This window comes from Orussus abietinus, unplaced genomic scaffold, assembly GCF_000612105.2.
Source record: "Orussus abietinus isolate OABI.00-Male unplaced genomic scaffold, Oabi_2.0 scaffold76, whole genome shotgun sequence".
Lineage (NCBI taxonomy): Eukaryota > Metazoa > Arthropoda > Insecta > Hymenoptera > Orussidae > Orussus > Orussus abietinus.
In genome coordinates this window covers 196,875-219,588 of record NW_019394271.1, presented here as the reverse complement: position 1 = coordinate 219,588, position 22,714 = coordinate 196,875, and the positions used below count along the sequence as shown (strand labels likewise).

Sequence of the window (22,714 nt, the reverse complement as noted above, 5' to 3'; positions counted from 1 at the left end):
CATGCGTATACTTCACGTCGTTATAAAAGTATTTTCACATTAAACACATCCAAAATTCAAATTGTCAGAAATCATTCAAAGACACTTAGAAATGAGGCCGAAAATCTCTGAGGTCATTTTTTTCAATTGTGATTAGAAAATCGTGTTAAAGTCAATAGTAAAGGTACCTTTTCACTTGTTGCATCGTTGCAAAATTTCATTCAGCAAAACGTTCCGATTGGTTAAAAAGACACGGATTCATCATAGTGGATGATACGGAAAGAATTGCGAGCCACTCAGGGCGTTTTGCTGCATCCAATTGAACAGCAATGCAGCAAATGAAAAGATAGCTTAATGCTACTGTGAACGGATAACTTTGATAATATAATTTAAATTTCGCGCGGAGGTTTTCCTGTCGTGTAGTCACGTGGCGCCATCTTGACGGCGCCGGTGGACCCTCTGGCGGCTATAACCTTGTACTATTCAGTAAGCGATTGGCAACGGGTCGAGCGAGTCAAGTGATTAAAAAAATGGCATCCGCGACGACGTCGCACAATGAGGTATCGCAGCAATTTTCCGTCAACAAACTCATCCGCGTCGGCTACTACGAGCTGGAGAAGACCATCGGCAAGGGAAATTTCGCCGTTGTCAAAATGGCCACCCATGTCGTGACAAAATCCAAGGTACGGCCGCGCTTCGTCCGAGAACCTCGCAGCCCTGCGAAGCCGTCATTTTGTCGTTATATCTGCGAATAATATCGCAAGGCCGGGATTTTTCGCAGATTTCTCTCGACCGCGGGTCTGCCGTTCGCGAGAGCGAGCTGTCATACTCCCGGTCGAGGGTCTACGTCCTTCGGACCTTCGCGAGCGAGTCGCTTTTTAACTTCCGAGGACCTCCGCCACTACACGAATTCAGACACGTTGTTTACCAATTTTCTTTATAAATTGGCCACTTCCGCCTCGCGGGATCGCCCTATCAGGCGAGATCTCGCGGGACGTTTTCGCCGGGCTCCTAGGAATTCCACTAACGTTGCACCCTTTTTTTCTCCCGTTGACAGAATTACCAGAATTGCCAGGGACGTTCGTTCTCTTGTACGTGGGAGTAATTGTTTACCAATTTTCTTTTCAAGTGGACGATGCTTGTCTCAAGTACTCACCTGTTCCAACGCTGCTTCTGAAGGAGCTATTCGCTTTGCGAGAGACTTACGGATACCGATCGTCCTACGATCGAAAACAACTCTTGTGGATATGCTGTGTCTCATTTATGGCATTAATTGCTCGTTGATTCTCTTTTTATCGCAACACTTAACATAAATTAGAGAAAGACTAGTGCTCTCCTTTTTGTTAGAAATATATTGATGAAAAAGGGCTCGCTGGAAAACATCAACCGTAAAAATTTCTATTTTTTCCTCGGGTTTTGGAGAGTATGGGAAATGTATTTGTTTAGTTTTTCGACGTTAAGCTGTCCACTTTTTCCTGGGGAAAGAGGAAGGGAATGTAATTTTCATTTTCCATGGGGAGGTTCGTACACAAATTCGTACTTTTCCCTGGGATTCCTTTGGTGGAGCATAACGCTAGTGGGTACTTTTTGTGCGAAAGAGAAAGTCGGGGCAATTTTGTTCTTCGTGACGCGCGGCGAGATATAATTTTGTGAATAAGTAAAATAAAATCGCGTATGAGAGTAGAGCAAGGAAGAATTAGCATTCGGAATTGCACCGAAAGAAGAGGGATTTCCCTCAGGTTTTTTTCTTGCTTCGTAAATTACACGAATTTCTTTCATGACTTTCATGATCCCCGAGAAGTTAAGCATTGAATTATCGTGCGAGCGAGCTCGTGCATACCGAACGAGAGTTACCTGGAAATCTGAATTAATCGCCGATAAAGAAAGAGAGAAAAATAAGTAAATAACTAGAATCGACGAGCAATCGCGATGTTCAAAACTGCCCAGAAAATAGTGCCCCATGCTTCAGTACTTAATACAGAAGAAACTCGAATTTCAGTAATCGGCGTTTTCAGAAAGATCTCTCTCAAAAAATCGAGATTAAAGTCTCTTTAGAAAAATTCCGAGGGATGTTTAGTTTCCAAGATAATCGACATTTAAGTCGACCAATGGGAGCGCTTGACTGCGCGGACTTTCCCTTGGAGCCGGCTCGCGATTGGTCGATTTTTATCGCGCGATATCTCGGAAATGGGAAGCCTTGGCAAAATTTGGCAAAGAGAACTTTTGATTGAGTTTTTTATCGTGATTGTGTTGGTCATAAAAAATCCAACGATTTCGTGCAGTTAACCTGTTTTTTTAGTCTCTGCCTCCGTAGTCGTGCTTTTTTTTCACCTCTACATAAATAACGCTTAATCAAACGTCGACGCATTTCCTCGTGCACCGCAAGCAGTTGCGTTTGTTTAATTGAGATAAGTGTCAGTTAAATTTCCGAGGAACCCTCGCGTCCAGAAGCCTGAGTCCTCCAAAGCCGAGAGCGCGATGGTGATTACTGACAATTAGCGCGAATTAATGGGTTTTGCCGAAGCCTGCCACGTTAGAAAGTTCCCAGATGGTCGATCTAGTACTCTGACAAAAGACCACAAGATTACTCTCCTCTTGTTTAAATTACATTCCTCTTTTAATATGTCTTACTTCATATACAAATAACCTATAACATATAAAGCTCATAATTATAAACATGGGTTAAGTCATCTCTCTCATATTTTTCTTAACTTGCATTGTAATTTAAATGTATGCAACACAAAATTTGGGATGAATTCATTTTTATCTTTTAGATATCTTATTTCGTCTATTTTCAAAAGGATAAATATTCTTTTAATTATTCTCTTTGGCTTCGCTGCTTCGATATCTTGTAAACATATTTTAATTGTTTATAGATTATGCAGTATATCGGATGGCATTCTAGTACTTTAGTATTTTGCATCTATATCTTAATTGTTTGAATGTATTATGGGCATTGGACATTCAATGGTGTTTCTGGAGAGGTTCGAGCACTGCATCCTGACCAGTTGCTGTCATTTAGCATGTCTCCGTCACATGATCTTGCTAATTGTGTGTGCTGGCAAATACTTTGTGGGTTTGCCTTCTGCGAACATGCACCGAGCACTTTCGAGAGGCATGAACACATGTTCCAAGCCAAAATAAACCAAGACTCCTTGATTCAAGGAATTAGTACATGCAGTTTTTACGAATCCCCACCATTTTCCTAAATAAATTATTCATAGGCTTGCACAGCCTCAGATTCTTCTGTTTGGGATTTATTAACAATAAGCTAATGTCTACAAGGAAACTTCCTCCTGTCGACAGGTCTTCAACGATGGTTTCTTCCTTCCCTGAAAGCAAAACTCGTGTTAATGACACGCTTTTCTTGTTTCAGGTGGCTATTAAAATAATAGATAAAACAAAACTAAACGAGGAGAACCTAGCAAAGATCTTCCGAGAGGTGCACATAATGAAGAGGCTGCGACACCCACACATAATTAGACTGTACCAAGTGATGGAAACGGAGAAGATGATATACTTGGTAACAGAATATGCACCTGGAGGAGAGATATTTGACTACCTTGTCCGAAATGGCAGAATGGCAGAGCCCGAGGCGAGAAGAGTGTTTCGACAAATTGTTCGGGCTGTGCGTTATCTCCACCAGCAACGAGTGGTTCATCGAGATCTTAAGGTTAACAGCGAGTTCCGTCCCGTCAACCTTCCAATTCATGTGCTATTCGGTTTCTCACCCCATTGTCATACAAATCTCTGTTCACGCAGGCTGAAAATCTGCTGCTCGATGCAGACAATAATATAAAACTCGCTGACTTTGGATTTAGCAATGAGTACACACCAGGCGTTCCATTGAGCACTTGGTGTGGTTCACCTCCTTATGCTGCTCCGGAGATTTTTGAAGGGAAACATTACGATGGGCCCAGAGCTGACGTATGGGTATGTACTGTGAAACTCAAATTATTTTACCCGGTGGCTTAAGTGATAGTGCTAATTACGTCACCGTTTAATGACATGGCTTAACAATGCGTGACAACATTGCTTTTACAGAGCCTCGGTGTAGTCTTGTATGTATTAGTTTGTGGCGCTCTACCATTCGATGGTCCTACGATGCAGTCGTTACGTTCTGTGGTGATCTCAGGAAAATTTAGGATACCTTTTTTCATGTCCGCAGGTGAGTTTTTACCCTTTTGAGTAATTATTTCTTCATCGTTGCAGGATCAATGACATGTCTCTTTTTGCAGAATGCGAAAAGCTCATTAGACACATGTTGGTGGTAGAGCCTGAACGTCGTCTAAGTATATCACAGATTTTTGCGCATCCTTGGATGGGTGGCGATGGAGTGGTGGAGCCAGAGCCAGGAGGGTACGTACTTGTAACCTACTGTAACCTGAACTGTAACCGCAATAATGAGTGGAATGGCGAAACCATGGTAATTAATAAAAATAATATGTTCACCTGTGCTTTGAACTCACTGAAACTCGGTCGTGAATGTTTTAATGCAACGCGTCGAATCGACGTCCAGGTCCAGTTCTGAGCCATCCCCACAGTTGAATCAGCTCGTGATAGAGAATATGCTGAGGTTACCAGGACTCAGTGCCGATACTCTCCTGCAAGCTGTGCAAGGGAATGCCTTCGACCACGTGTCGGCCATTTACAATTTACTGGCGGATCGGTTGGAGCCGACCATGTCTAACATGCCAACTATCCAGAGCATGCCTGGAGATTACGTGGCCGACGACACCCAACAGCTGGAAAAGGTAATGCGCGTTTCTTCTACTTTTTTGCCTTTCGAAGTGGCCTTCCTAATACCAAAGAATTTAAAGTTTCCATAGAAGCCCAGGTCATATGTTGGCGTTTGATGCTCTGAAAGTTGGCTAACTAACTAAGAGTGGGGATAAAAAAGAGATCACACGAGTTAGCCAACGGTATCTCAAACATGAGAGGAAGAGAGACACGAATAGAAAAGCCAGTACTGTGTGTAAGATAAAAGAAGAATGCAATCCGCTATATATCGCCATAAGATTAAAAAACACGGAGAGACGATTACAACGCTGCCATCTATTGGCTAACGTACTATTCGTCGAGCATCAAACGTCCGTATCCCTTCTGGGCTTCTATCGTGACTCGTGAATTTTTTCCTAATACGTTGCACCTCAATTGACAGTTTGGCGAGGCGGAGTCGGAAACGGAAGAACGAAGCGGTCTCCAGCTTCCGTCGGGAACGCCTTATCACGCGACGAGAAGACACACCGTTGGTCCTGGAGATACGGCCCATCAGCCGCCCACGCAATATCCCTACACCTGCACGTATTCGGCAGGCTACCCTCCGTTACAGCTACTTCCTATTTTACAGTGCAACATCGATCCCCAAGTACTGCCCCATACAAATCTCCCCTTGAATCTTCCTTTGGTCCAGCACCAGCCTCCGCAGAATTTCCAGATCAAGGATCAGCACCTACTCAAACCGCCTCCAGTCATGGGAGCTAGTAAGTCCCTTTGAAACCAATTATTTTTACAAAAAGTAATTTTACAATATGGACGCAGACTATACTTTTAGAATCCAAATGTTTTTTCTAACGAACACTCAGGCTAAACTATTTTTTTTTCCAGCCAGCAGTTTTGGAAGGAGAGCCTCTGACGGGGGTGCCAATCTTCACGTTTTTTACCAACAACAGCACAACAGCGGAACTGGTAGCGGCGATGATGGCGGGTGGAGTCAACCTGGAAGCAGGGAACATTTACAGCCTGTAAGATTGGCTACGTCGGACATGATTTGAGACTCTGCGAAACTACGACAGCCATATTGAATCATGACAAATTAAAAAAAAAAAAAAGAATCTAAATTTCATGGGTGTCGGAACCTTCCTTAGAGTCTCCATATTTACGTGGTAAAGTTTAAAACGATCCGGTACCCCAGTTCGGAGAAAAGTTTTATAAACGAGACCCCTTAGTCGCCATTTTCATGTCACCGTGAGCCGATGATCTTCCTTTCTCTTCGATTCTAATGAACTGATGCTTTTTACAGTTGCAAGCCGGTAGTCCGACCGTTGCACAGTGTTCTCAGTCCTTAAACGTTAGCAGCGGCGAGGGCAGTGGAAGTAGCAGTAGTGGGAACAGCACAGGAAGTGATAGAAGGAGACGAAGCGGTCTTACAGCAGTTATGCAGCGGCCAGGTAAGTAGAGCTGTATCTCTCGTCAATTAATGCACACCTGTTTGTACCTCCAACCGAGGTATTAGTCGTCTGATCGTGTGTTACCATCTCCGACATTCCATATCTCGTTCTTAAGCCTGAACGGAAGGAACTGCGTGTACGCTCAGTGGCAGTAGTCCCATTAGTGTCCGTAGATCCTATCACTCGAAGTCCACTGTAAAACTTATACAATTTTTTTTTTCTCTCTCTCTTCGTCCTTCCTCAGAATTTATTTCGCACTGTGCCTCATAATTTTTGTTACTTTGGTTTATCCCCCTCTGACACCCTTCGGTAAGCTAGAAATAATTTTCTAGGATAATTTTTTAAGCGTCCTCTTAGTACTTTGCTCTTGATCCGATTATGTCAAGGTGATGCGCAATGTTAGATCTTGAAGTGGTAGAAAAGAATTGAAAATTGATGTTTTCGCATCACTTTGAAGACATTTTTCTGTGTTTGTACATGATTTTACTTTGGTTTCCGTTTGATTTGGTTTTTGCATGGTTTTGTTGCACCCGCTGCACTGCCCTGCCCTGTTGGTTGGTAACAATGCATGTAGTTATAAATCCGGAACTGGTCATGGAAGTGGAGGCCAGGATGAATAGGGCCTATCTTCCGTCGAGATTACTGCCGTCTCACCTTAGAGGATCCACCCTGCCACATCACAGGAAAACCTCGCTCTACCCCTCCAGTGCTGGTAAAATTTCGACATCTGCCCCGTTGGTGCGGATAACGTTGAAAGTCGTTGCAACGGTTCTCTACCATGTAAATCTTCGCCGGTTTTCAAAATCTCAAGATAGTAGTGATACAATGATAAGGCGCTCTTAAGAAAACTTAGGATATTAAGAGAAAGCTGGATATCGAGTATAATTTAACGGGAGACTTTCACGTCAGTTAATAGAGAAACCATGAAGATTCCACTATATTAACTTGTCCCATAAGTTCGTCCCATTTTTTTTTTTATATTAAGGTATTACAAAAGTGCGATATATATACATAAAAAAATCTACATTTATATAGCTTTTCTCCAAACTGAGTGCATTGAATAATTTAAAATTTAAAACGTGATTATGCAGGTCCCGATGAAGGTCTCGAAACTCATAACATTTCATTTTTCGAAGAAAAATTGTTTATTTTTCCTTGACAATAACCAAAAAAGTATTTTTATCGATTATTGAAATTTCGTGAGTTTCAAGACCTTAACTAGAATCTCCATCATGTGTTAAAGTTTCAGATTATTCGGTGCACTCAGGGTGGAGAATTCTTTTATAAATATTTTGACGTTTCGATACATATAGAATGACCCTTTCGACATATGGGCGAAATTCATCAAAGCGTGCAGACAATATTGGACGAAACGCCTTGAAGTGTCTTTAGTAGTCAAAGGGTTAATGAGAATTTATTTTGAGAAGTAAGATTAAACAATATTAATCAATGATGTATCCCCCTTTGTTGTTACCAACTTTTTCCCAATGTTGCATTTTTACGACCCCTCGCTTGAAAAAAAGTGTGATCAAATGTATAGTATTCAAATGGCACGAACTTGTGGGTATATTGAATTTATATGTTAGGGGAGGGCGCCGAGTAGTCGCATTATTGCTGAATGTTTAACTTTTCGCAGCAGGCAGCAGAGACTCGTACAAGGAACCAAGTCCTCATGTTAGTACGGAACGATATTCGCCGGTTCGACGAGCATCGGAAGGCTCCGGTCCACCTGGACCTGGGATCCAGGCTCTTCAGCAGGAGTACCAGCAGCTTCAAAGATTAGCATCCCCCTCGCACAGTCCTGCCAGTATTCCCGGATCTCCTGTCCACGAAAGAGGCGTTGCCGCCATAACGCAAGGTACTCTTCGAGATCAGTGACCCGACGAGTCGAACGTTTTAAGGGGGTCTGAAAATGATATCCGGAGGGTACTGTTTGCGAAACTCGTGTTTTGAAGAAAGGACATAACACCGATGAGAATACCGCTTCTTTTTTTACAGGTTTAAGCGGGTTAACCACGGCACCCGTACAGGGTAGCATAGTACATGGTACCCCGGCACAGCCGCCAGCAACACCTCTAGATTTGAGTCCGCTGAGACATCATAGATCACCTGCAACGACGCCAGTTAGTTATTCACCTAGCAATAGTCCCGCGCTGGATATGATACAAGAGGAGCATCCCGTAGACGTACCAAGGGTAAGAGGTATTACCATGTTTTGCTGTCTCTACAAACGCACAATTTCTGTGAATCGCAGCACGCATCTCTTCTGTCTCTGCATCGCTTGGAACCAATAAAATAAATCCTTATGAAAACTCGGAAACTCCAAAAAAAAAAAATTGAGTGATTTTCGTTAAGGGGCCTCCCTAGTCGGCCTTTAAAATCACGTGCTGAAGTTTCACATGATTCGGTGCACCAAATTTGGAGAAAAGTTTTATAAATATTTTTACCTTTTGTATATTTAGAATAACCTTTTCATATCACCTTAGGCCTCTTCAGGATCTTTCGAGTTCCTCGCTCGAGTCGCATTCTTCCTAGCTTTGGAAACCTTCATTTTTTGTGACTAACAAGTCCCGGCTCTTCCAGGTACCGCCGCAGATCTCGGTGACCGATGTCCTTGGCGGCCAGGTGACGCTGATCGGGTGCTCGCCGTCGCCGTCACCCTCGCCGGACTCCCTGGAGGACATCCTGCCCCACTACAGCCCGCTGCCCAGTTTTATAATTTCGGAGCCGTGCGATCCCCTGCGGCCGAGCATAACTCGAGGTATCGGTAGGCCCCTCGGCGCGTCCATCCCGACGGAGGTGGAGGTGACGTTGTCGGACGAGTCGAGCAGGCTGAACTCCGAGGCGATCCTAGGCCGGGTGAAGCAGATCATCGACGCCAGGGCGCCGCCGAAGGGCTTCATCTTCTCCAGGGAGGAGGTCGAGGGCGGTGGTCTCAGCCTGGAGTACCCTGGAGGGGTCCAGATCGAGCTCAGGGTCTGCGAATCCGAAGAGAGAGAGGTCAAGGGCATCAAAATGCGGAGGATCAGCGGGGACCAATTGCAGTATAGTCAGCTGTGCCAGCAACTGATCTCGTGCATCACCGTTTGACGGCAGCCGGCGCGCAACAAGTACTACCTTTTTTTACACTGCAACACGTTGCATCGCGTTACATTCCTGGTGGCACCCGCACCGCACATCACAGTATTGCACGCAAACGAGAGACCCCGGGGGGCGCCATGCCTCCACCCTCTGGTGGCCGTCGACTCGTAATGCGCAAGACTGGGCCGATGATCCCTGATTGCCACGCCGGTTCTTCCCTTCCGATCGAGCCGTACATCTGTTACGATGTCGCGTCGATTTTATCTCTACGTGGTTTAGGTGGATCGGCAAGAGTGGTTCGGCAGGATCGCTTTGAGTTTCGTTGAGGATGTACCATGTTAGATTTTTTACCCGGTATGTGCGAATTCGAGCATGATCTGTGATGGATGATAGAGTATGCATAGACTGTGTACTTCTTACACAGATCGTGGTATCTTCTTACACGGATCATGAATTTTTAACCGTGTAACACATTCTGGTCGACTCTTTCTGTTTACTTGCGATTCAATCGAATCGGTGCTGGATAGTCATGTAAATTATGTACTTCGTACACGAATCGAGGTTTTTATTAAGTTTCGTCGATGTTGTACAATGTGCTGTTGGGGGATAGGGATTTCTTTGCGTTCACGGTGTAACGATGTGCAATACTTGCTGGAGACTCGGTACTCCATTGTGTACGCTCGTCGTCGATGTTTCGGTCGTCGGTACACGAGGCGAAATTTGTACATATATTTTTTTTGTAATAAAGCCAGAAGATGTACAGCTATGTAGCACCGATTTCTTTATTTGCGTTGACTCGCGGGTTTGGCGACAGCTCAGAGGCCTGCGATCGTTGTCGACTCTTTTTCCATCTAAAAGTGTAACGAGGACTCGGGCATTATACTTCCTCATTATATTAGGCTGATGCATAAGTAATGGCGGTTTTAACGCGTTACGTTGTGTGTAAAAAAAACGCCATTACTTATGCATCAACCCTATACTTCCTATGTCCCTATTTAAACGAAACCGAGATACTTTATATTCTGGTAGAATGGCGATCCTGCTGCACCGCTGATCTACCAAAATCACGTTCAAACGTCATTATGTATAAACGAATTAACGGAGCGAATTAACAGGGAATTTCCTAGCCCTAAGGCAGATTGCTATCATCCGTGATTAGTGTGACATTTCTTAACTTTGATTAGTTAATCTTGATTCAGTGTAACGCGCGTTGGTTAACGGGTGGTTAACTTTAATCGCGCGTCAAGTAATCCTTGGTTAAGGATTTTAACTCGAATGTTGGTGCAACCGATAGAAACGTTCGTAATGTCTCGTACTGGACTTACTGTCCATTAATCGAACAAAAGAGCGCTGACACTGCTGGCCCTGACTTCTCGATCGGCCAAAAGTACATTTCTCGCGAAAGTCTGTCAAGTCTTTGCATTTCCATATCATAGTTCCAAGAGCCGAGGCATTTGCGTGCCGATAAGCACGTTTTCCAAATTCCCGCAAACGAGTTTCAACACATAACTTATGGATTAACAGACTCGTTAACCAGTTAACGGCGTTTAACGTGTATACACGTCAGTAAACCGTAACTTGACAGTAAATTCCGCAGTTAACTGGTTAACACGTAAACCTTTGTCTTTTTCAAATACCTCATTTTGCATTACTCTCGAACTCTCGTTTCATCTTGTCGATTTTCATTGCCGGTAGAATCGATATTTAAAGGTCTCATTGCATAGGCGCGTTTAAAAAGAAAAGAAATTCTGCATGTTAGATCATTCCAAAAGTTCTGTCTTTTCCCTTCTTTCTTTTTTTGACATTCAGTACTTCTGAAGTTACTTCAAGCTTCACTTGCAAAAACTATGGAACTTTTGGAACGGCCCGATATGTTATCAAATTTATTTTAGACTTGGTGAATGTGCCCAAAACTTAGCTTTTACCACGTTTAACCAAAGACTCCGAGTTGCAAGTGCACCGTTTATAATTGTATAGTACACGCACAATTTCAGATGAATTCGTGCGCTCGTACTGCGCTGATATGACTTCAGATAATTTCCAAAGTTATGTCGCTTTGTTCGCAAACTTTCAAGTGATCAGAAAGCGACAGAGCTTTTCGAATTACCTGATATTTTATTCTTACAAGGAAAAGGGAAACATTACCACGAGGCGAGTGTCGCTATCGTATCATCGAGTTCGCGTTTTGTTTCGTGAAAATGATTATTATATGATTACACTTACAGATCGGTTTGCACGGATCAATCAACAATTTATAATTACTTGATTAGTCACCTTTAAGGTGACGATAAATTGTCGCGATTTGTGAGCTGCGCAGTTAAATCGAGTTCTATAAATCTATACCTCAATACAGATCAGTTTACACGAATGAATCGCTACGATTTATCGTTATGGCCGCCTTAATTATTTGTTTCTTTAATAGTCTTTCACGCGTTGCTTGAAACGGTGTAATACTCGAACTCTTTGCTGCAAGTTTGATCGGGCGCGAAACCTCGTTTCTCCTTTTTTTTTTCTTATCCCTAATTTTGTTAACTGCATTTAAACGTCGCTTAGAAAGGGACTGTGCGCTGCGAGGTAGCCGAAACATTATTTTGTAGCCCCTGGACTTAATGATATGCTGCGACTTTCCCGGAATTAAACGAGGAGTCCCTTTTTCGCGCATTTTCTGGGGAAAGATCCGCATCTCGTAGTTATAATAGAAAGTAGTTCGACTGGGCTTCGGTCGTGACATCGTGATATCCACCTTTGATTTTGTAGCTGCCAATTTGATCGATTCGATGTGTCGGGTGTTGTGTATCGCATGATCCGGTTTGGGGGGCGTTTTTGTACCTCGAATCTAGTGAAAATGTTGAAAGTAACCGCCTCCCACGATTCCATATTTTTTACTATAGTAAAAATGTGAGATACTTCGCGTGAAACTACTCACAGGAAGTGAGCATCTCCCGCGATTCTGTAATTTGTACTATGATAAAAATGTGAGATACTTCGCATGAGACTACTCGACCAGAAATTTCGTGTCGAATGACGAGATCTCGGGCCGAGGTTTTTCAGTCTAATGATTTCACATTTTCACTTGGAGGACAGAATCGGGTAAATAAACTCACGCGAGGTGACTGCGAGAAATGAGCACTTTCGCCAAAAATACAGAACTGACCCCTTGGTCTCGGGACAGCTGTGATTTTCTTTTCTGAAAAATGCGGAAAGTCAGTTGATGATCGGTATAATACTTTTTACAAAAAATAAATAATAAAAAATGGAGCGGGATTCCAGGAGCGATTTGTTGCAGCCCACGTTCGACAATTCAAGTCGATTTAAGGAAATCGTTCAATTGTTATATTCTTTTTTAACTACTTTACTCTTTCTTTTTTTTTATTGTAAAGCTCGCCCAAAAAAATTAGACACTTTTTGTTGGTCGACGCGCCCGTTTAACGAATTCATTGACGAATCCTAATGATGATTATTCTATCCGGAAAAGATTTAGCGTTGAACGCTATAGGTATTTGTTGTAACTCGCTGGAATATAGAAGTACTTTTCTACTTACCTCTACGTCGTTGTCCGTCGTAAGATTGCCAGGGCGTTATTAATTATTCGATTGGAAAGTCGGACGCAGATTCGCGATCCTTCGTCCTTTGCCGTGAAGAAATTTATTTCTGTATAATTCAGCAAAAAAAGGCCTTCGTTCGCAAGGGCTGCTTTTCAGCGTGAAACGTGGCTAAAAAAAATTCCTGAAATTACCACATCGTTAATTAGCAAAATGATTGATGGGGGGATAATTTAATATTAATCAGTCGTGAAAGCCAAACGATCGGCGAGATTTGTCTCCGATTTCTCATTATATTTCGGCGTTAAAAGCGATCAAGGATACAACCTCTTGGGATTATTGTAATTAATTATTGTCACCAAACCCGTGTAAATAGTAAGCCTAGTTATGTAAATATAATCCGTGATACTTAGGTAAAAAAACACACACATATACGACATGTCACGAGTACTCGGGGAGTACTCGAGTCGAGCTACCGATATTTCTATTGACAAAAAGGAAAAAACATTAATGATTAGTCTGTTCTCCCGTGCTTTAACTGCGGCCTCCTCGCCGGGGCGTGCATATTTTCCAGTTTAATAACGCGATACCAAATGTACAAGAAACTCTTATACTATATCTCTCCGTACGAGCGATTCTACTCTCTTTGTTAAAGAAACAAAAAAAAGAAGACTATGAACAGCCGTATATTGTAAATATTATATCCGAGTGCGTTCACCATCTAGAGAACAGAAAATGGAGAGAGAGTCAGGTATGGGCAGCAGCAATTGTTATAAATTATACATCCGCAATTAATTAATAATACTTGATCGTCGGTTACATTTCCAATTTGTAATTTACCCTCTGTAGAAAATTGCAAAAATTTCTTACCAGGTCTTATCCTTCGCTGTATGATAAATCTGGTTTGTAGTCAAGTTGACGATGAGGTATCGATGAAAGAAAAGTTGTCGGAGCACTGACTCTTCTTAAAGTGGTATGAAAATTCCTGATTAATTGGAAGTGTAGTGTTGGATCGCTCTTTTAACTTTATAAATAGTCTGCCCACATCTGAGGGAGAGACGAGAGGCGATATTTAGTCAGGAAGATGTTATCTGGTCCTTATGATTGTTAACCGAATTCGGCGTCGACTTTGCGTCTTGTTAGTCAAAGTGGAGTAGCTGCTGTAAAGATTTGCCCTAGAAAAAAAAATGAAATCAGTTGTCGAGCCCAATTTCCATCAATCGCATAATTTCTGCAAGGTTCCTCCCGGACGTGCCTCGGGAATTTTTTACAGCGAGGGACACTTTTTAAAATCCTTTTATTATAAGTAATAGTCGGATGGTACTCTTTGGGCTCTTATCATTGTACGTGTGAGATGTGAGAGACTTCACTTGTAGCCTCGTTGCGAAATCGTCGGTATCTCTTCCACTGTACTTTGTAAAGGCGTTTTGAAATTGTTACGACTCCCTCGAAACTTCCAGTGGATAAGTCGCTTCGGAGATCGCTATATAATCCTTCATTTTTTATACGGTTCGCGACTTTCGAATTTAAATCGCGTATGAAATTAGTCATGAAATTCCTAAACGATTAGAACTTATCGCACGTACTCGTTTCAATTCTTGAGAGAAAAGGAGAAGATCGATTTGGGATTGTAAAATAACACACACGTTATGATAATCGAAATTCATTTTTTTCGAATTAGAATTCTTCTCGTGTAACTTTGTGACCTTGGTATGCTTAGATGTTCCATTAAAATTAAAACTAAATTACTATTATACTAATGCAATTATTTAAGGAAACAATTGCAGATATATTCTGTAATACAAATTATAGAAATAACGACGTATAGAGAATATATGTCATGTACAAAAAGTTGTATTTATTGCTTTTGATTCATGCAAATGGAGTTTAACTGTAGATCTAATTTTTATGGCAACGAGTTTAATAAATAACGGGAAAATATGTTTAAAATCAGTTATGACAAATTATTAGTATGGAACAGATAAGCGTCGAGGCATCAAAGTGATCCGATAAAAAATGTAGATCCGATTAGAATTATTGACAATTTCTTTCTAAAGCTCCTGAACTAAATTAAAACTTGCGAATGTTACGTGGAAATAAGAAAAGTAGCTGAGGGAAAAGGGAGATCAAGAACGAAGTTGGATAAATTTCTTCTCGTGCGGTGTCATTTTCTAATATCTACTCGTAGAAACAATTGATTAATTGGGCAGAATATGATATGCAAATTACGTTGATGGGAAGAGGGCATACGATCAATTACGCACAACCGTGCATAAGGAGTGCATCGTTTAGTGTAATGTAAAATCAATTATTGTACATAACACAAGATACACAAAACTGTACCGTACACCGATGTACCACCCAAGGTATACACATTTTATGCTGGAAGGAGTTATGTACATATTATTATTATACGAATAGAGTACAGATAGTATTTTCTGCTGTCAATTCTTCAACTAAGACTGTGATTTTTAAATATACTAATTAATAAATTAGTGCTCATACTTCATATGCTTTAACTACGTCCAAGGCGATTGAAAAGGTTCCGAAGGCATATGTTCTGCATCTTCCTGGTTACGGTAGAACTACCCAAAGTGTACGACACTCAGCTTGTAACACTTCAGAGGATAAGTTTATTGTAATATTTATAAATTTATACAGTGGTATTTTCTGTTGTCAGGAGCTATAAGAATTTTTTAAAGTATGTCATTCGAGAAATCTTTTGCACTCATGCTGGGTCGATGTCCAAGCATACTTTCTTACGCAACTGATATGACTCTTTTATTTTTAAATGTCATGCTGGGGCCAATGGACCGATTAGGCACTGCCCTGTGTACGATTACGTTGAATGATACTGGATTATTTCATGTGTTGTTCTTTGCATGTACATGTGCATACATTTACATATAAGAAGTATGGCCACTCTTTACACCATGAAGCAGATTCGAGTACACGAGCAAAATATAATTTTCCTCGACACTAGATAATAAATTTTAAAGAAAGATTTTTATAAAGTTTTAACACTTTCCATACACTTGCGTATTGGATTTGTTTGTGTTTATTGCATTATTATCAAGAGCCATGAAAAATTATCACAATGCCTCTCTTCATCACTGGATTTGAATGCAAAACAGATCGATACGAATAACGGTCTCTTCGATTTACAATTTAGTTCTCGTCAAACTTTCAACAAACGTTTAAAAAATAATCTGCACTTGACATTGAGCCGTTCTATTGTGTCTACCGCTGGGATAAGTTTTATATAAATAAGCGGAAACTATAAATATCTCATATCTCGTGTTAAATAAAGACACACTGTAAATATCTGCTATCTCATTGAACTGCACAGATCGGAGGAAAGTATGCAGAAGTACGTAGAGTTAATAACCATAAACGTGCAAAGAATAAGTCATTAAGTAATCGAAGCATTCCCTTGTGAAAAAATTTTCTTTACAGATGGACAAGTGATATATAAGCGACATGCACTCTAGCATATTATTTTGTAGATTTTGTATTAACATAAACAGTGCAAAACGTTCAAGAATGACTCGTCATCGCAGCCGCCTTTTCTCGCCAATCGCATTCCAGGAATGCTCGGTTCCAACGGAAAGTGGGATGATCGTGGTCACGATGCGTGACAGTAGCTTGACGACCGCTGACAGATCTCTTCACGTGTCGAATTTATGCATATCTGGCGCGGATCTATCCGTTAGATCCGCCTGTATCGACCAATCGCTGACGACCTGGTCCAGGGTGCACCAATCACAGGCCTCCGTGTGAACCTCTCCGCCAATCAGGTAACCGCATTGACAGAAACGCTACATCCGCCTAGTCTAAATTAATCGACATTTATTACATAATAATGCACTTTATCCTACCATTTCTTCCTCTGATATATGGAAGAACGTAACGTATGTTCAATCGTTTCAGTATTACGGGTTTTATAATGGTCGTGGGTGATTTAAGACTTCTTGATTGCGAGGCGTTATTTGTCAGTTTTGATCAAATCTCGCGCGCGTATTGCGGTTAGCCGATTCCCACACATGCGTTATGTCAGGTGTGTGCAACAAGTCCGACAAGTCCCACGCGTTGTTACACGTTTAGCAATCATACATCGCGAGTTCGAATGTTGGGGAAATAATTCGAAATTTTTCATTAAGCATCGCGCGTGAACGCGAGATTGGCATAGAGCGATAAAGGCGTCCTTGGGACACGTCCGACATGTAGCCGAGCCTCTGTTCGCGAAGGACTTGACATTACTTGACATGTAGGAGGACAGATGGTAACAGTGGCGTGAAAGTGACAGTCGTTAATTGCTGTAAACAAAGGTCTGTAAGCCACTGGGAGGCCTAATTATCGAGGAAAGAGCACCGCAGACTGCTTCTCCTCGATACGCGACGATATCGAGTGAGTATTGTTGAGTTGATTGCTATTCACGTGCGGAAGTCGTGTTAATTGTTCACCCTTTCTCTCTTGTAGGTTATGAGTCATCGGAGAGTTCAGATTCCACTGGTATCAAACTTTCAACTCCCCGACTTCCTCCCTATCTTCTTCATAACTGTCAGATTAACTTAATTGCATGAGACTGCAATTAGTGTAATTGTATTAGTCGTTCGATACCGAGAGTGATTGTTTACTTTTTTGGAGCTCAGGAAAGAGATCTCACAGATATTATTTAAGATACGAGATAAAGCATTTAGCGGAGCATGTACTGTATCAGCTAAAGAGGAGAGGAATCGTTGATCTGCAAACTTTGAAATGGCCAAGGAACGGCGAACGGTACATACTTCGGAATCGGTGTAGAAGTTTTGTATTTAAGATATTGATCTCATTCATAAGATTAGAAACTGCAGGAAATAATTTGTCTGTGAGGATCGGAAAGAGTATTTCCATATACAAGTATTACATGTCGATGTGGAATGAATCGATAGACAGAACTATATTTTAATGATGGCATAAGAATTTAGAATTCCCAAAGCTTTTCGAGAACAATAAGAAAAATTAGCTCCTTCAGTATTACTCAACATTACATTGAAAATGACGAGTGTTGTAAAAGATGTTCCTTGGGGATTACAAGCTATCGAATGGACATCGTCACGCTGTTGCCCGCAATGTAGATTCAATCGAATGGCTTGGCATCGAGGTGGTATCTTAGCCCTGACCTACCTGGGTTACACTTGCTATCATATGTCTCGAAAACCAATATCAGTTGTGAAAAATGTCTTAAGTCTGAACTGCAGTAGCTTATCCCCACCACCAGATATTCCAATCAACGATACCAATCGAGACACATGGTGCGATTGGGCACCATTTGGTAAGTGTTTATCTATCCTTTTTACATTATACATGAATGAAGAATATACTAGAGTTTACAAAAAAGAAGTTTTAATCTTTTAATAAAATTGTGCATTGTAAGTAACGTTTATCTTAATTTTGTAGATACTGAAGATGCACCTGCATTACTTGGTACATTGGATTCTGCATTTCTATTCGCGTATGCAGCAGCCATGTTTCTTAGGTAATTGCACATCGTTAAATGCATTGTAATCTGCGATATTTAAAGCAGAAGAAAAGAATTGAAAGATTCACATTAACTATTTGCAGTGGTTTTGTAGCAGAACGCGTAAACTTACGCTACTTTCTTTCATTCGGTATGTTAGGATCAGGCATTTCATGCTATCTTTTTGGTCTCGCAAGATCATACAACATTCATAGTTTGTGGTACTTCGTCTTAGTACAGGTAAGTAGAATTTATCACCCTCAATTTTATTGATATTTCCACACTTAATATCAATCATGTAATATAATTAACCATGACTAATTAAAAGAACAAGTACATCTTGCATAAAACAAGAATTTTAAACGACTTTCTTATTTTTTTCTGCAGATGAGAAAAAAGATTCAACTATTGTCTATTTTGCAAAATATTCTAATTTTTTTTTTTATGTATTGGTTATCCTTAACTATAACGATACACTTTATATGACTAGTGAAATACTAAATGTAAACGTATCTACATAATTGAACCATGAATTGAATCATGACTTTGTTATCTATTTGCATTCCTCTAAAACATTATCAATGTTTTGGTATATTGACGTTACTATGACAGCAACTTCATTCCTCTATTTCATTGCAGGCCTTGGGTGGTGTCTTCCAAACATCCGGATGGCCTGGCGTGGTAACTGTTGTGGGAAATTGGTTTGGAAAGGGAAAACGAGGTTTCATATTCGGAGTCTGGAATTCTCACACATCTCTTGGCAACATTTTGGGCAGCCTAATTGCTGCCGAATTTGTTGAAATTGACTGGGGCCTCAGCTTTATGGTGCCAGGGGCTGTAATGGGTTTTGCTGGTTTTATTCTTTTCTTGTTCTTGGCACCTAATCCTATGACAGTTGGATGCATTCCACCAGGTCCACTCGGATACAGGAAACTCGAAGTAACAAATAGCTCAGACGAATGTAGTTGTTCTGATGAGGTAGAGAGAGCTCGAGTTGGAGGAGATGATGTAAGTTTCCAATAAAGATCACTATAATTACTGTTTATTAAATGCTCTTTAGTATGTTGTGCATGTATAACATTATAGAATCAAAATTAATTAACAATTGAAACGTTTAAAAATTCTAAGAGCATGTTACAACACTAGATTTATCAGAGGAACGGTGACATTTTCTTTAATGCACTTATTTAAGAGTCAAGAAAGTCTAGATCTCAAGAAGTCAAGAGAGTCAAGAGTCTAGATCTCCCCATTGTTAAATACTCTTGACAAAGCTGCGTTACATTTAATTTTATATTTAGTTATCCATCATCTGCTTGTTATACTCTAACCTTTCTGCGTGGTATACTTTAGAGAATCACCTACCGTGGTATGTGGCGTTATCAAGACCTTAACCCTGTAAGTGCATGCTAACTTTATTTTTATTTATGTAAATTATCGTTTATTTACAATCAAGAATGGAGCATGTTGCATCTGCATGTGTTGACAGTCATAGTCATCTTTCTGGTTAAAGTTAATGTTATATTTATCATGAAAATAATTACAATCCATAAGCCAATGTGATATTAAATAAGTTATGTCATTAGTTAATAGAGAAGAGTTTCAGTGTTCCATTAACGGGGAATCAGAGTTACTAGAATGCAGAAGATACTAACAAAAAGAAAGAATTTGTTATCTTAAACTTGTTCCATGTATCGATTGGGATTTTATCATCAACATAATTTGTGTATATTTCTTTCTAAACCAACTTTTTTCAGGATACTGCCAGTATACATTCCGAAACCAGTCCTATGTTGTCAATAAACAGGCGTGTTTCATCCGGAGATGAAAAAGCCATTGGTTTTATCGGAGCAATGAGGATCCCTGGTGTCCTTGAGTATTCCTTCAGCTTGTTCTTTGCCAAGCTTGTGAGCTATACATTCCTCTACTGGTTGCCAAAATATATTACAGCATCGAGTTAGTATCTTATTATTGTTACGGTTTAACATTCTCTATTACTTCGTAATAATTTGCATGATTAAAAATTCTCCCCGGCCAGTTTCAGATAACCAGCATAAATGAAGGTCTTTTTCAACATGTATATCAAATATTTGTATATATTAATTAACAAAAAGTCTTGGGTGTGCTTACCTGAATCTTTCTTCTATTTTATTAACTTGGGCTACCAATTAAGTTTGGTTGTTCTGTATTAAGTATACATATTAATTTTCTACAGTTTACATTTCTAGGTTATTTTACCCAACTAGTATGTACATTGTGACAGACCTGTTTACTAAAATTATTTCACAAAAATATTAGCCTGCTTAATAAGGAAAAATAATTATTAACTATAACTTTTTCGAATTGGGCGTTTTAACCTATAGCAAGAAAGGTAGACTAAATAACCCAAAACTATTATTGCAAGAAACTTTTCCAATTGTTGTAGCTAAGTACAGTGCCACGTTAAGTGCTGACCTGTCGACGTTATTTGACGTCGGTGGTATTGCAGGAGCAATTGCAGCTGGTGTTTTTTCCGATTACAGTGGAATGAGTGCCTTGACCTGTGCCATTATGCTCTTGCTAGCTGTCCCTACGGTAAAAGTTCCTGTTATTGCATGACAGTTTATATAAACCCGCAGTGCACGAAGTTGAATCTTCCTATAAATGAATACATAGTCGTATCCTTTTCTTTGTTTATAATTTTAAGTGGTACTGGTTCTACTTTAAATTAAACGTAGTTTAAGCACATTGCTTGTATCAATTTGCGGCAACTAAATTTTAACTGTCAACAAAAAGTTAAACCCGTGATCCTGTATGTAATCCTGTTAAAGGTGTGGAAAGGAAAAAATGTAATCGTTTTACTTTACAGTTATTTATTTACGATTACATTGGAAGTTCAAGTCTCGGAGTCAATGTAGTGTTGTTATTAGTAGCTGGTTTACTAGTTAATGGACCGTATGCTCTTATCACAACTGCCGTATCAGCTGAGTTGGGAACACATCCCAGCTTAGGAGAGAATTCTAAAGCTCTGGCAACTGTCACTGCTATCATTGATGGAACTGGTAGCATTGGTGCGGCAGTTGGTCCTTTGCTAGCAGGATTGGTTTCTCGGTGGGCTGGTTGGCATAATGTATTTTACATGCTAATGGCTGCAGATGTGCTAGCTTTATTGGTAAGTCGATGAAAAATGTGTAACTGTATGTAACAAGGTGTTTACAATATGTTCGTTTCAGTTGCTGTCACGATTGGTGTATAGAGATATACGGTTGTTTGCACAACGACGCAGAACTGTATGAAAATACCTTGTGGTGGAAATGTGATTGAATTCTGTAAAAAAACATAAAAGGATCCCAGAAATCGACTTGCTAAGTAAGCACAAAAGAATACGATAGATATGTATTTTATTCGTAGCGTATGTCCCATTGATTTCTGAAGTTTTCCATGCAAACACCAATGTACAAAATACATATTATATTTTTATAATGTGTTGTAACTGTCCTAGATGAGATATTAAATGATCGTACGGAACTATAATCAGGAATACATCATTAGGTATTCACCTATTCTCTTTTTTTTATTTTAAATATTACTGCGAAATGTAAACAAAATGTGTTTAATTTCTTTGAGAGGCAAAGGTTTTAAGTAAAAGTACCAAAATCTTGACAAGTACGCAATTTTAATATATAAAAATGAATACATACATAGTGACCATTTCATGTTCATGTATGTATGTTAAAATAAATTAGGATTATTAACTATCTAATGTATATAGTTTCAAGGAATGCCAGTAGGAAAGATATAACTTATAGAGTCCCCAAATTCACCCCAATTCGTCCTTTGTGTTTGATAAGTTATAACCCATGCCAAGAAGATGCCTGTCCAAATAATAGCTCCTATGCCAGAAAATATGACATCTAAAAATAAAGAATTACTGTTAATTATACTGTCTTAAATGATTGCAAGTACTGTTAGTATGTATACAAGTAATCGAATAACCAAATGTACATTTTTTAATCTGCTTCTGTTCATCATAAGGAGGAGCTGTAAATGCTTCTTTCGCAAACCAAATTGCATTTACAGTCCATAGAAAGGGCAGCGCCGCAAAACCCGCTGAAATAATAAGTAACAATGTCATAACAATGAGAGGACTCACAAGATTGTGAAGTAAAGGCATAAAATATTTATATAAAATGTTATAAGAAATTCCCGTTACCTCGAAAGTACCACTTGCAAAGGTACAATTTCTGCTGATTGGGCATTTTGGATAAATCCATATTTAGTTAAATTAAGGGAAATACACTGGCTAACCTCAAAATATTACAGCTAGTTTTGTGGCACTTCCATCTATGCCATGAAAAAAAAAATTATGAAATATGCCGGAGATACAGACAGAGTTGAGTTGGGAGATTGCTCACGTGCAGGGTCGCGCGATCGCATCCTGTGCTGCCCCCTGATTTCGTACGTTA

The 22,714-nt window shown here is 40.2% G+C and overlaps 3 protein-coding genes across 7 annotated transcripts; 2 read left to right on the top strand and 1 right to left on the bottom strand.

Moving 5' to 3' along the window:
• The first annotated feature begins 205 nt into the window (after positions 1-205).
• LOC105700001 (serine/threonine-protein kinase SIK3) lies at positions 206-15,264 on the top strand. 3 transcript variants are annotated; one of them, XM_012425503.2, is made up of 13 exons: positions 206-662; positions 3,356-3,652; positions 3,742-3,912; positions 4,024-4,147; positions 4,218-4,338; positions 4,499-4,733; positions 5,141-5,462; positions 5,587-5,723; positions 6,002-6,149; positions 6,724-6,861; positions 7,786-8,007; positions 8,148-8,344; positions 8,733-15,264. In XM_012425503.2, exons 1-13 carry the CDS (start codon positions 510-512, stop codon positions 9,237-9,239), a joined length of 2,772 nt encoding a protein of 923 aa, XP_012280926.1. In that variant the 5' UTR covers positions 206-509; the 3' UTR covers positions 9,240-15,264. The 3 variants fall into 3 exon arrangements, with proteins under 3 accessions (XP_012280926.1, XP_012280928.1, XP_012280927.1); XM_012425505.2 differs by having other exon boundaries at positions 8,148-8,351; positions 8,733-9,012; XM_012425504.2 differs by lacking the exon at positions 6,724-6,861.
• A 1,159-nt stretch (positions 15,265-16,423) lies between these two features.
• Positions 16,424-21,782, top strand: LOC105700002 (glucose-6-phosphate exchanger SLC37A2). Of its 3 annotated transcripts, XM_012425508.2 has the most exons (11): positions 16,424-16,569; positions 16,933-17,179; positions 17,252-18,086; positions 18,212-18,290; positions 18,377-18,512; positions 18,912-19,280; positions 19,623-19,667; positions 20,027-20,225; positions 20,695-20,843; positions 21,118-21,420; positions 21,482-21,782. In XM_012425508.2, the coding sequence occupies exons 3-11, from the start codon at positions 17,810-17,812 to the stop codon at positions 21,542-21,544; spliced, it is 1,620 nt and encodes a 539-aa protein (XP_012280931.1). In that variant the 5' UTR covers positions 16,424-16,569; positions 16,933-17,179; positions 17,252-17,809; the 3' UTR covers positions 21,545-21,782. The 3 variants fall into 3 exon arrangements, with proteins under 3 accessions (XP_012280931.1, XP_012280930.1, XP_012280932.1); XM_012425507.2 differs by lacking the exon at positions 16,424-16,569 and having other exon boundaries at positions 16,653-17,179; XM_012425509.2 differs by lacking the exons at positions 16,424-16,569; positions 19,623-19,667 and having other exon boundaries at positions 16,654-17,179.
• On the bottom strand, positions 21,481-22,621 carry LOC105700003 (gamma-secretase subunit pen-2). Its single transcript, XM_012425510.2, has 3 exons — positions 22,462-22,621; positions 22,254-22,358; positions 21,481-22,162 (listed from the first exon to the last, which is right to left on the bottom strand). Exons 1-3 carry the CDS (start codon positions 22,520-22,522, stop codon positions 22,023-22,025), a joined length of 306 nt encoding a protein of 101 aa, XP_012280933.1. The 5' UTR covers positions 22,523-22,621; the 3' UTR covers positions 21,481-22,022.
• Between the last annotated feature and the right edge of the window lie 93 nt (positions 22,622-22,714).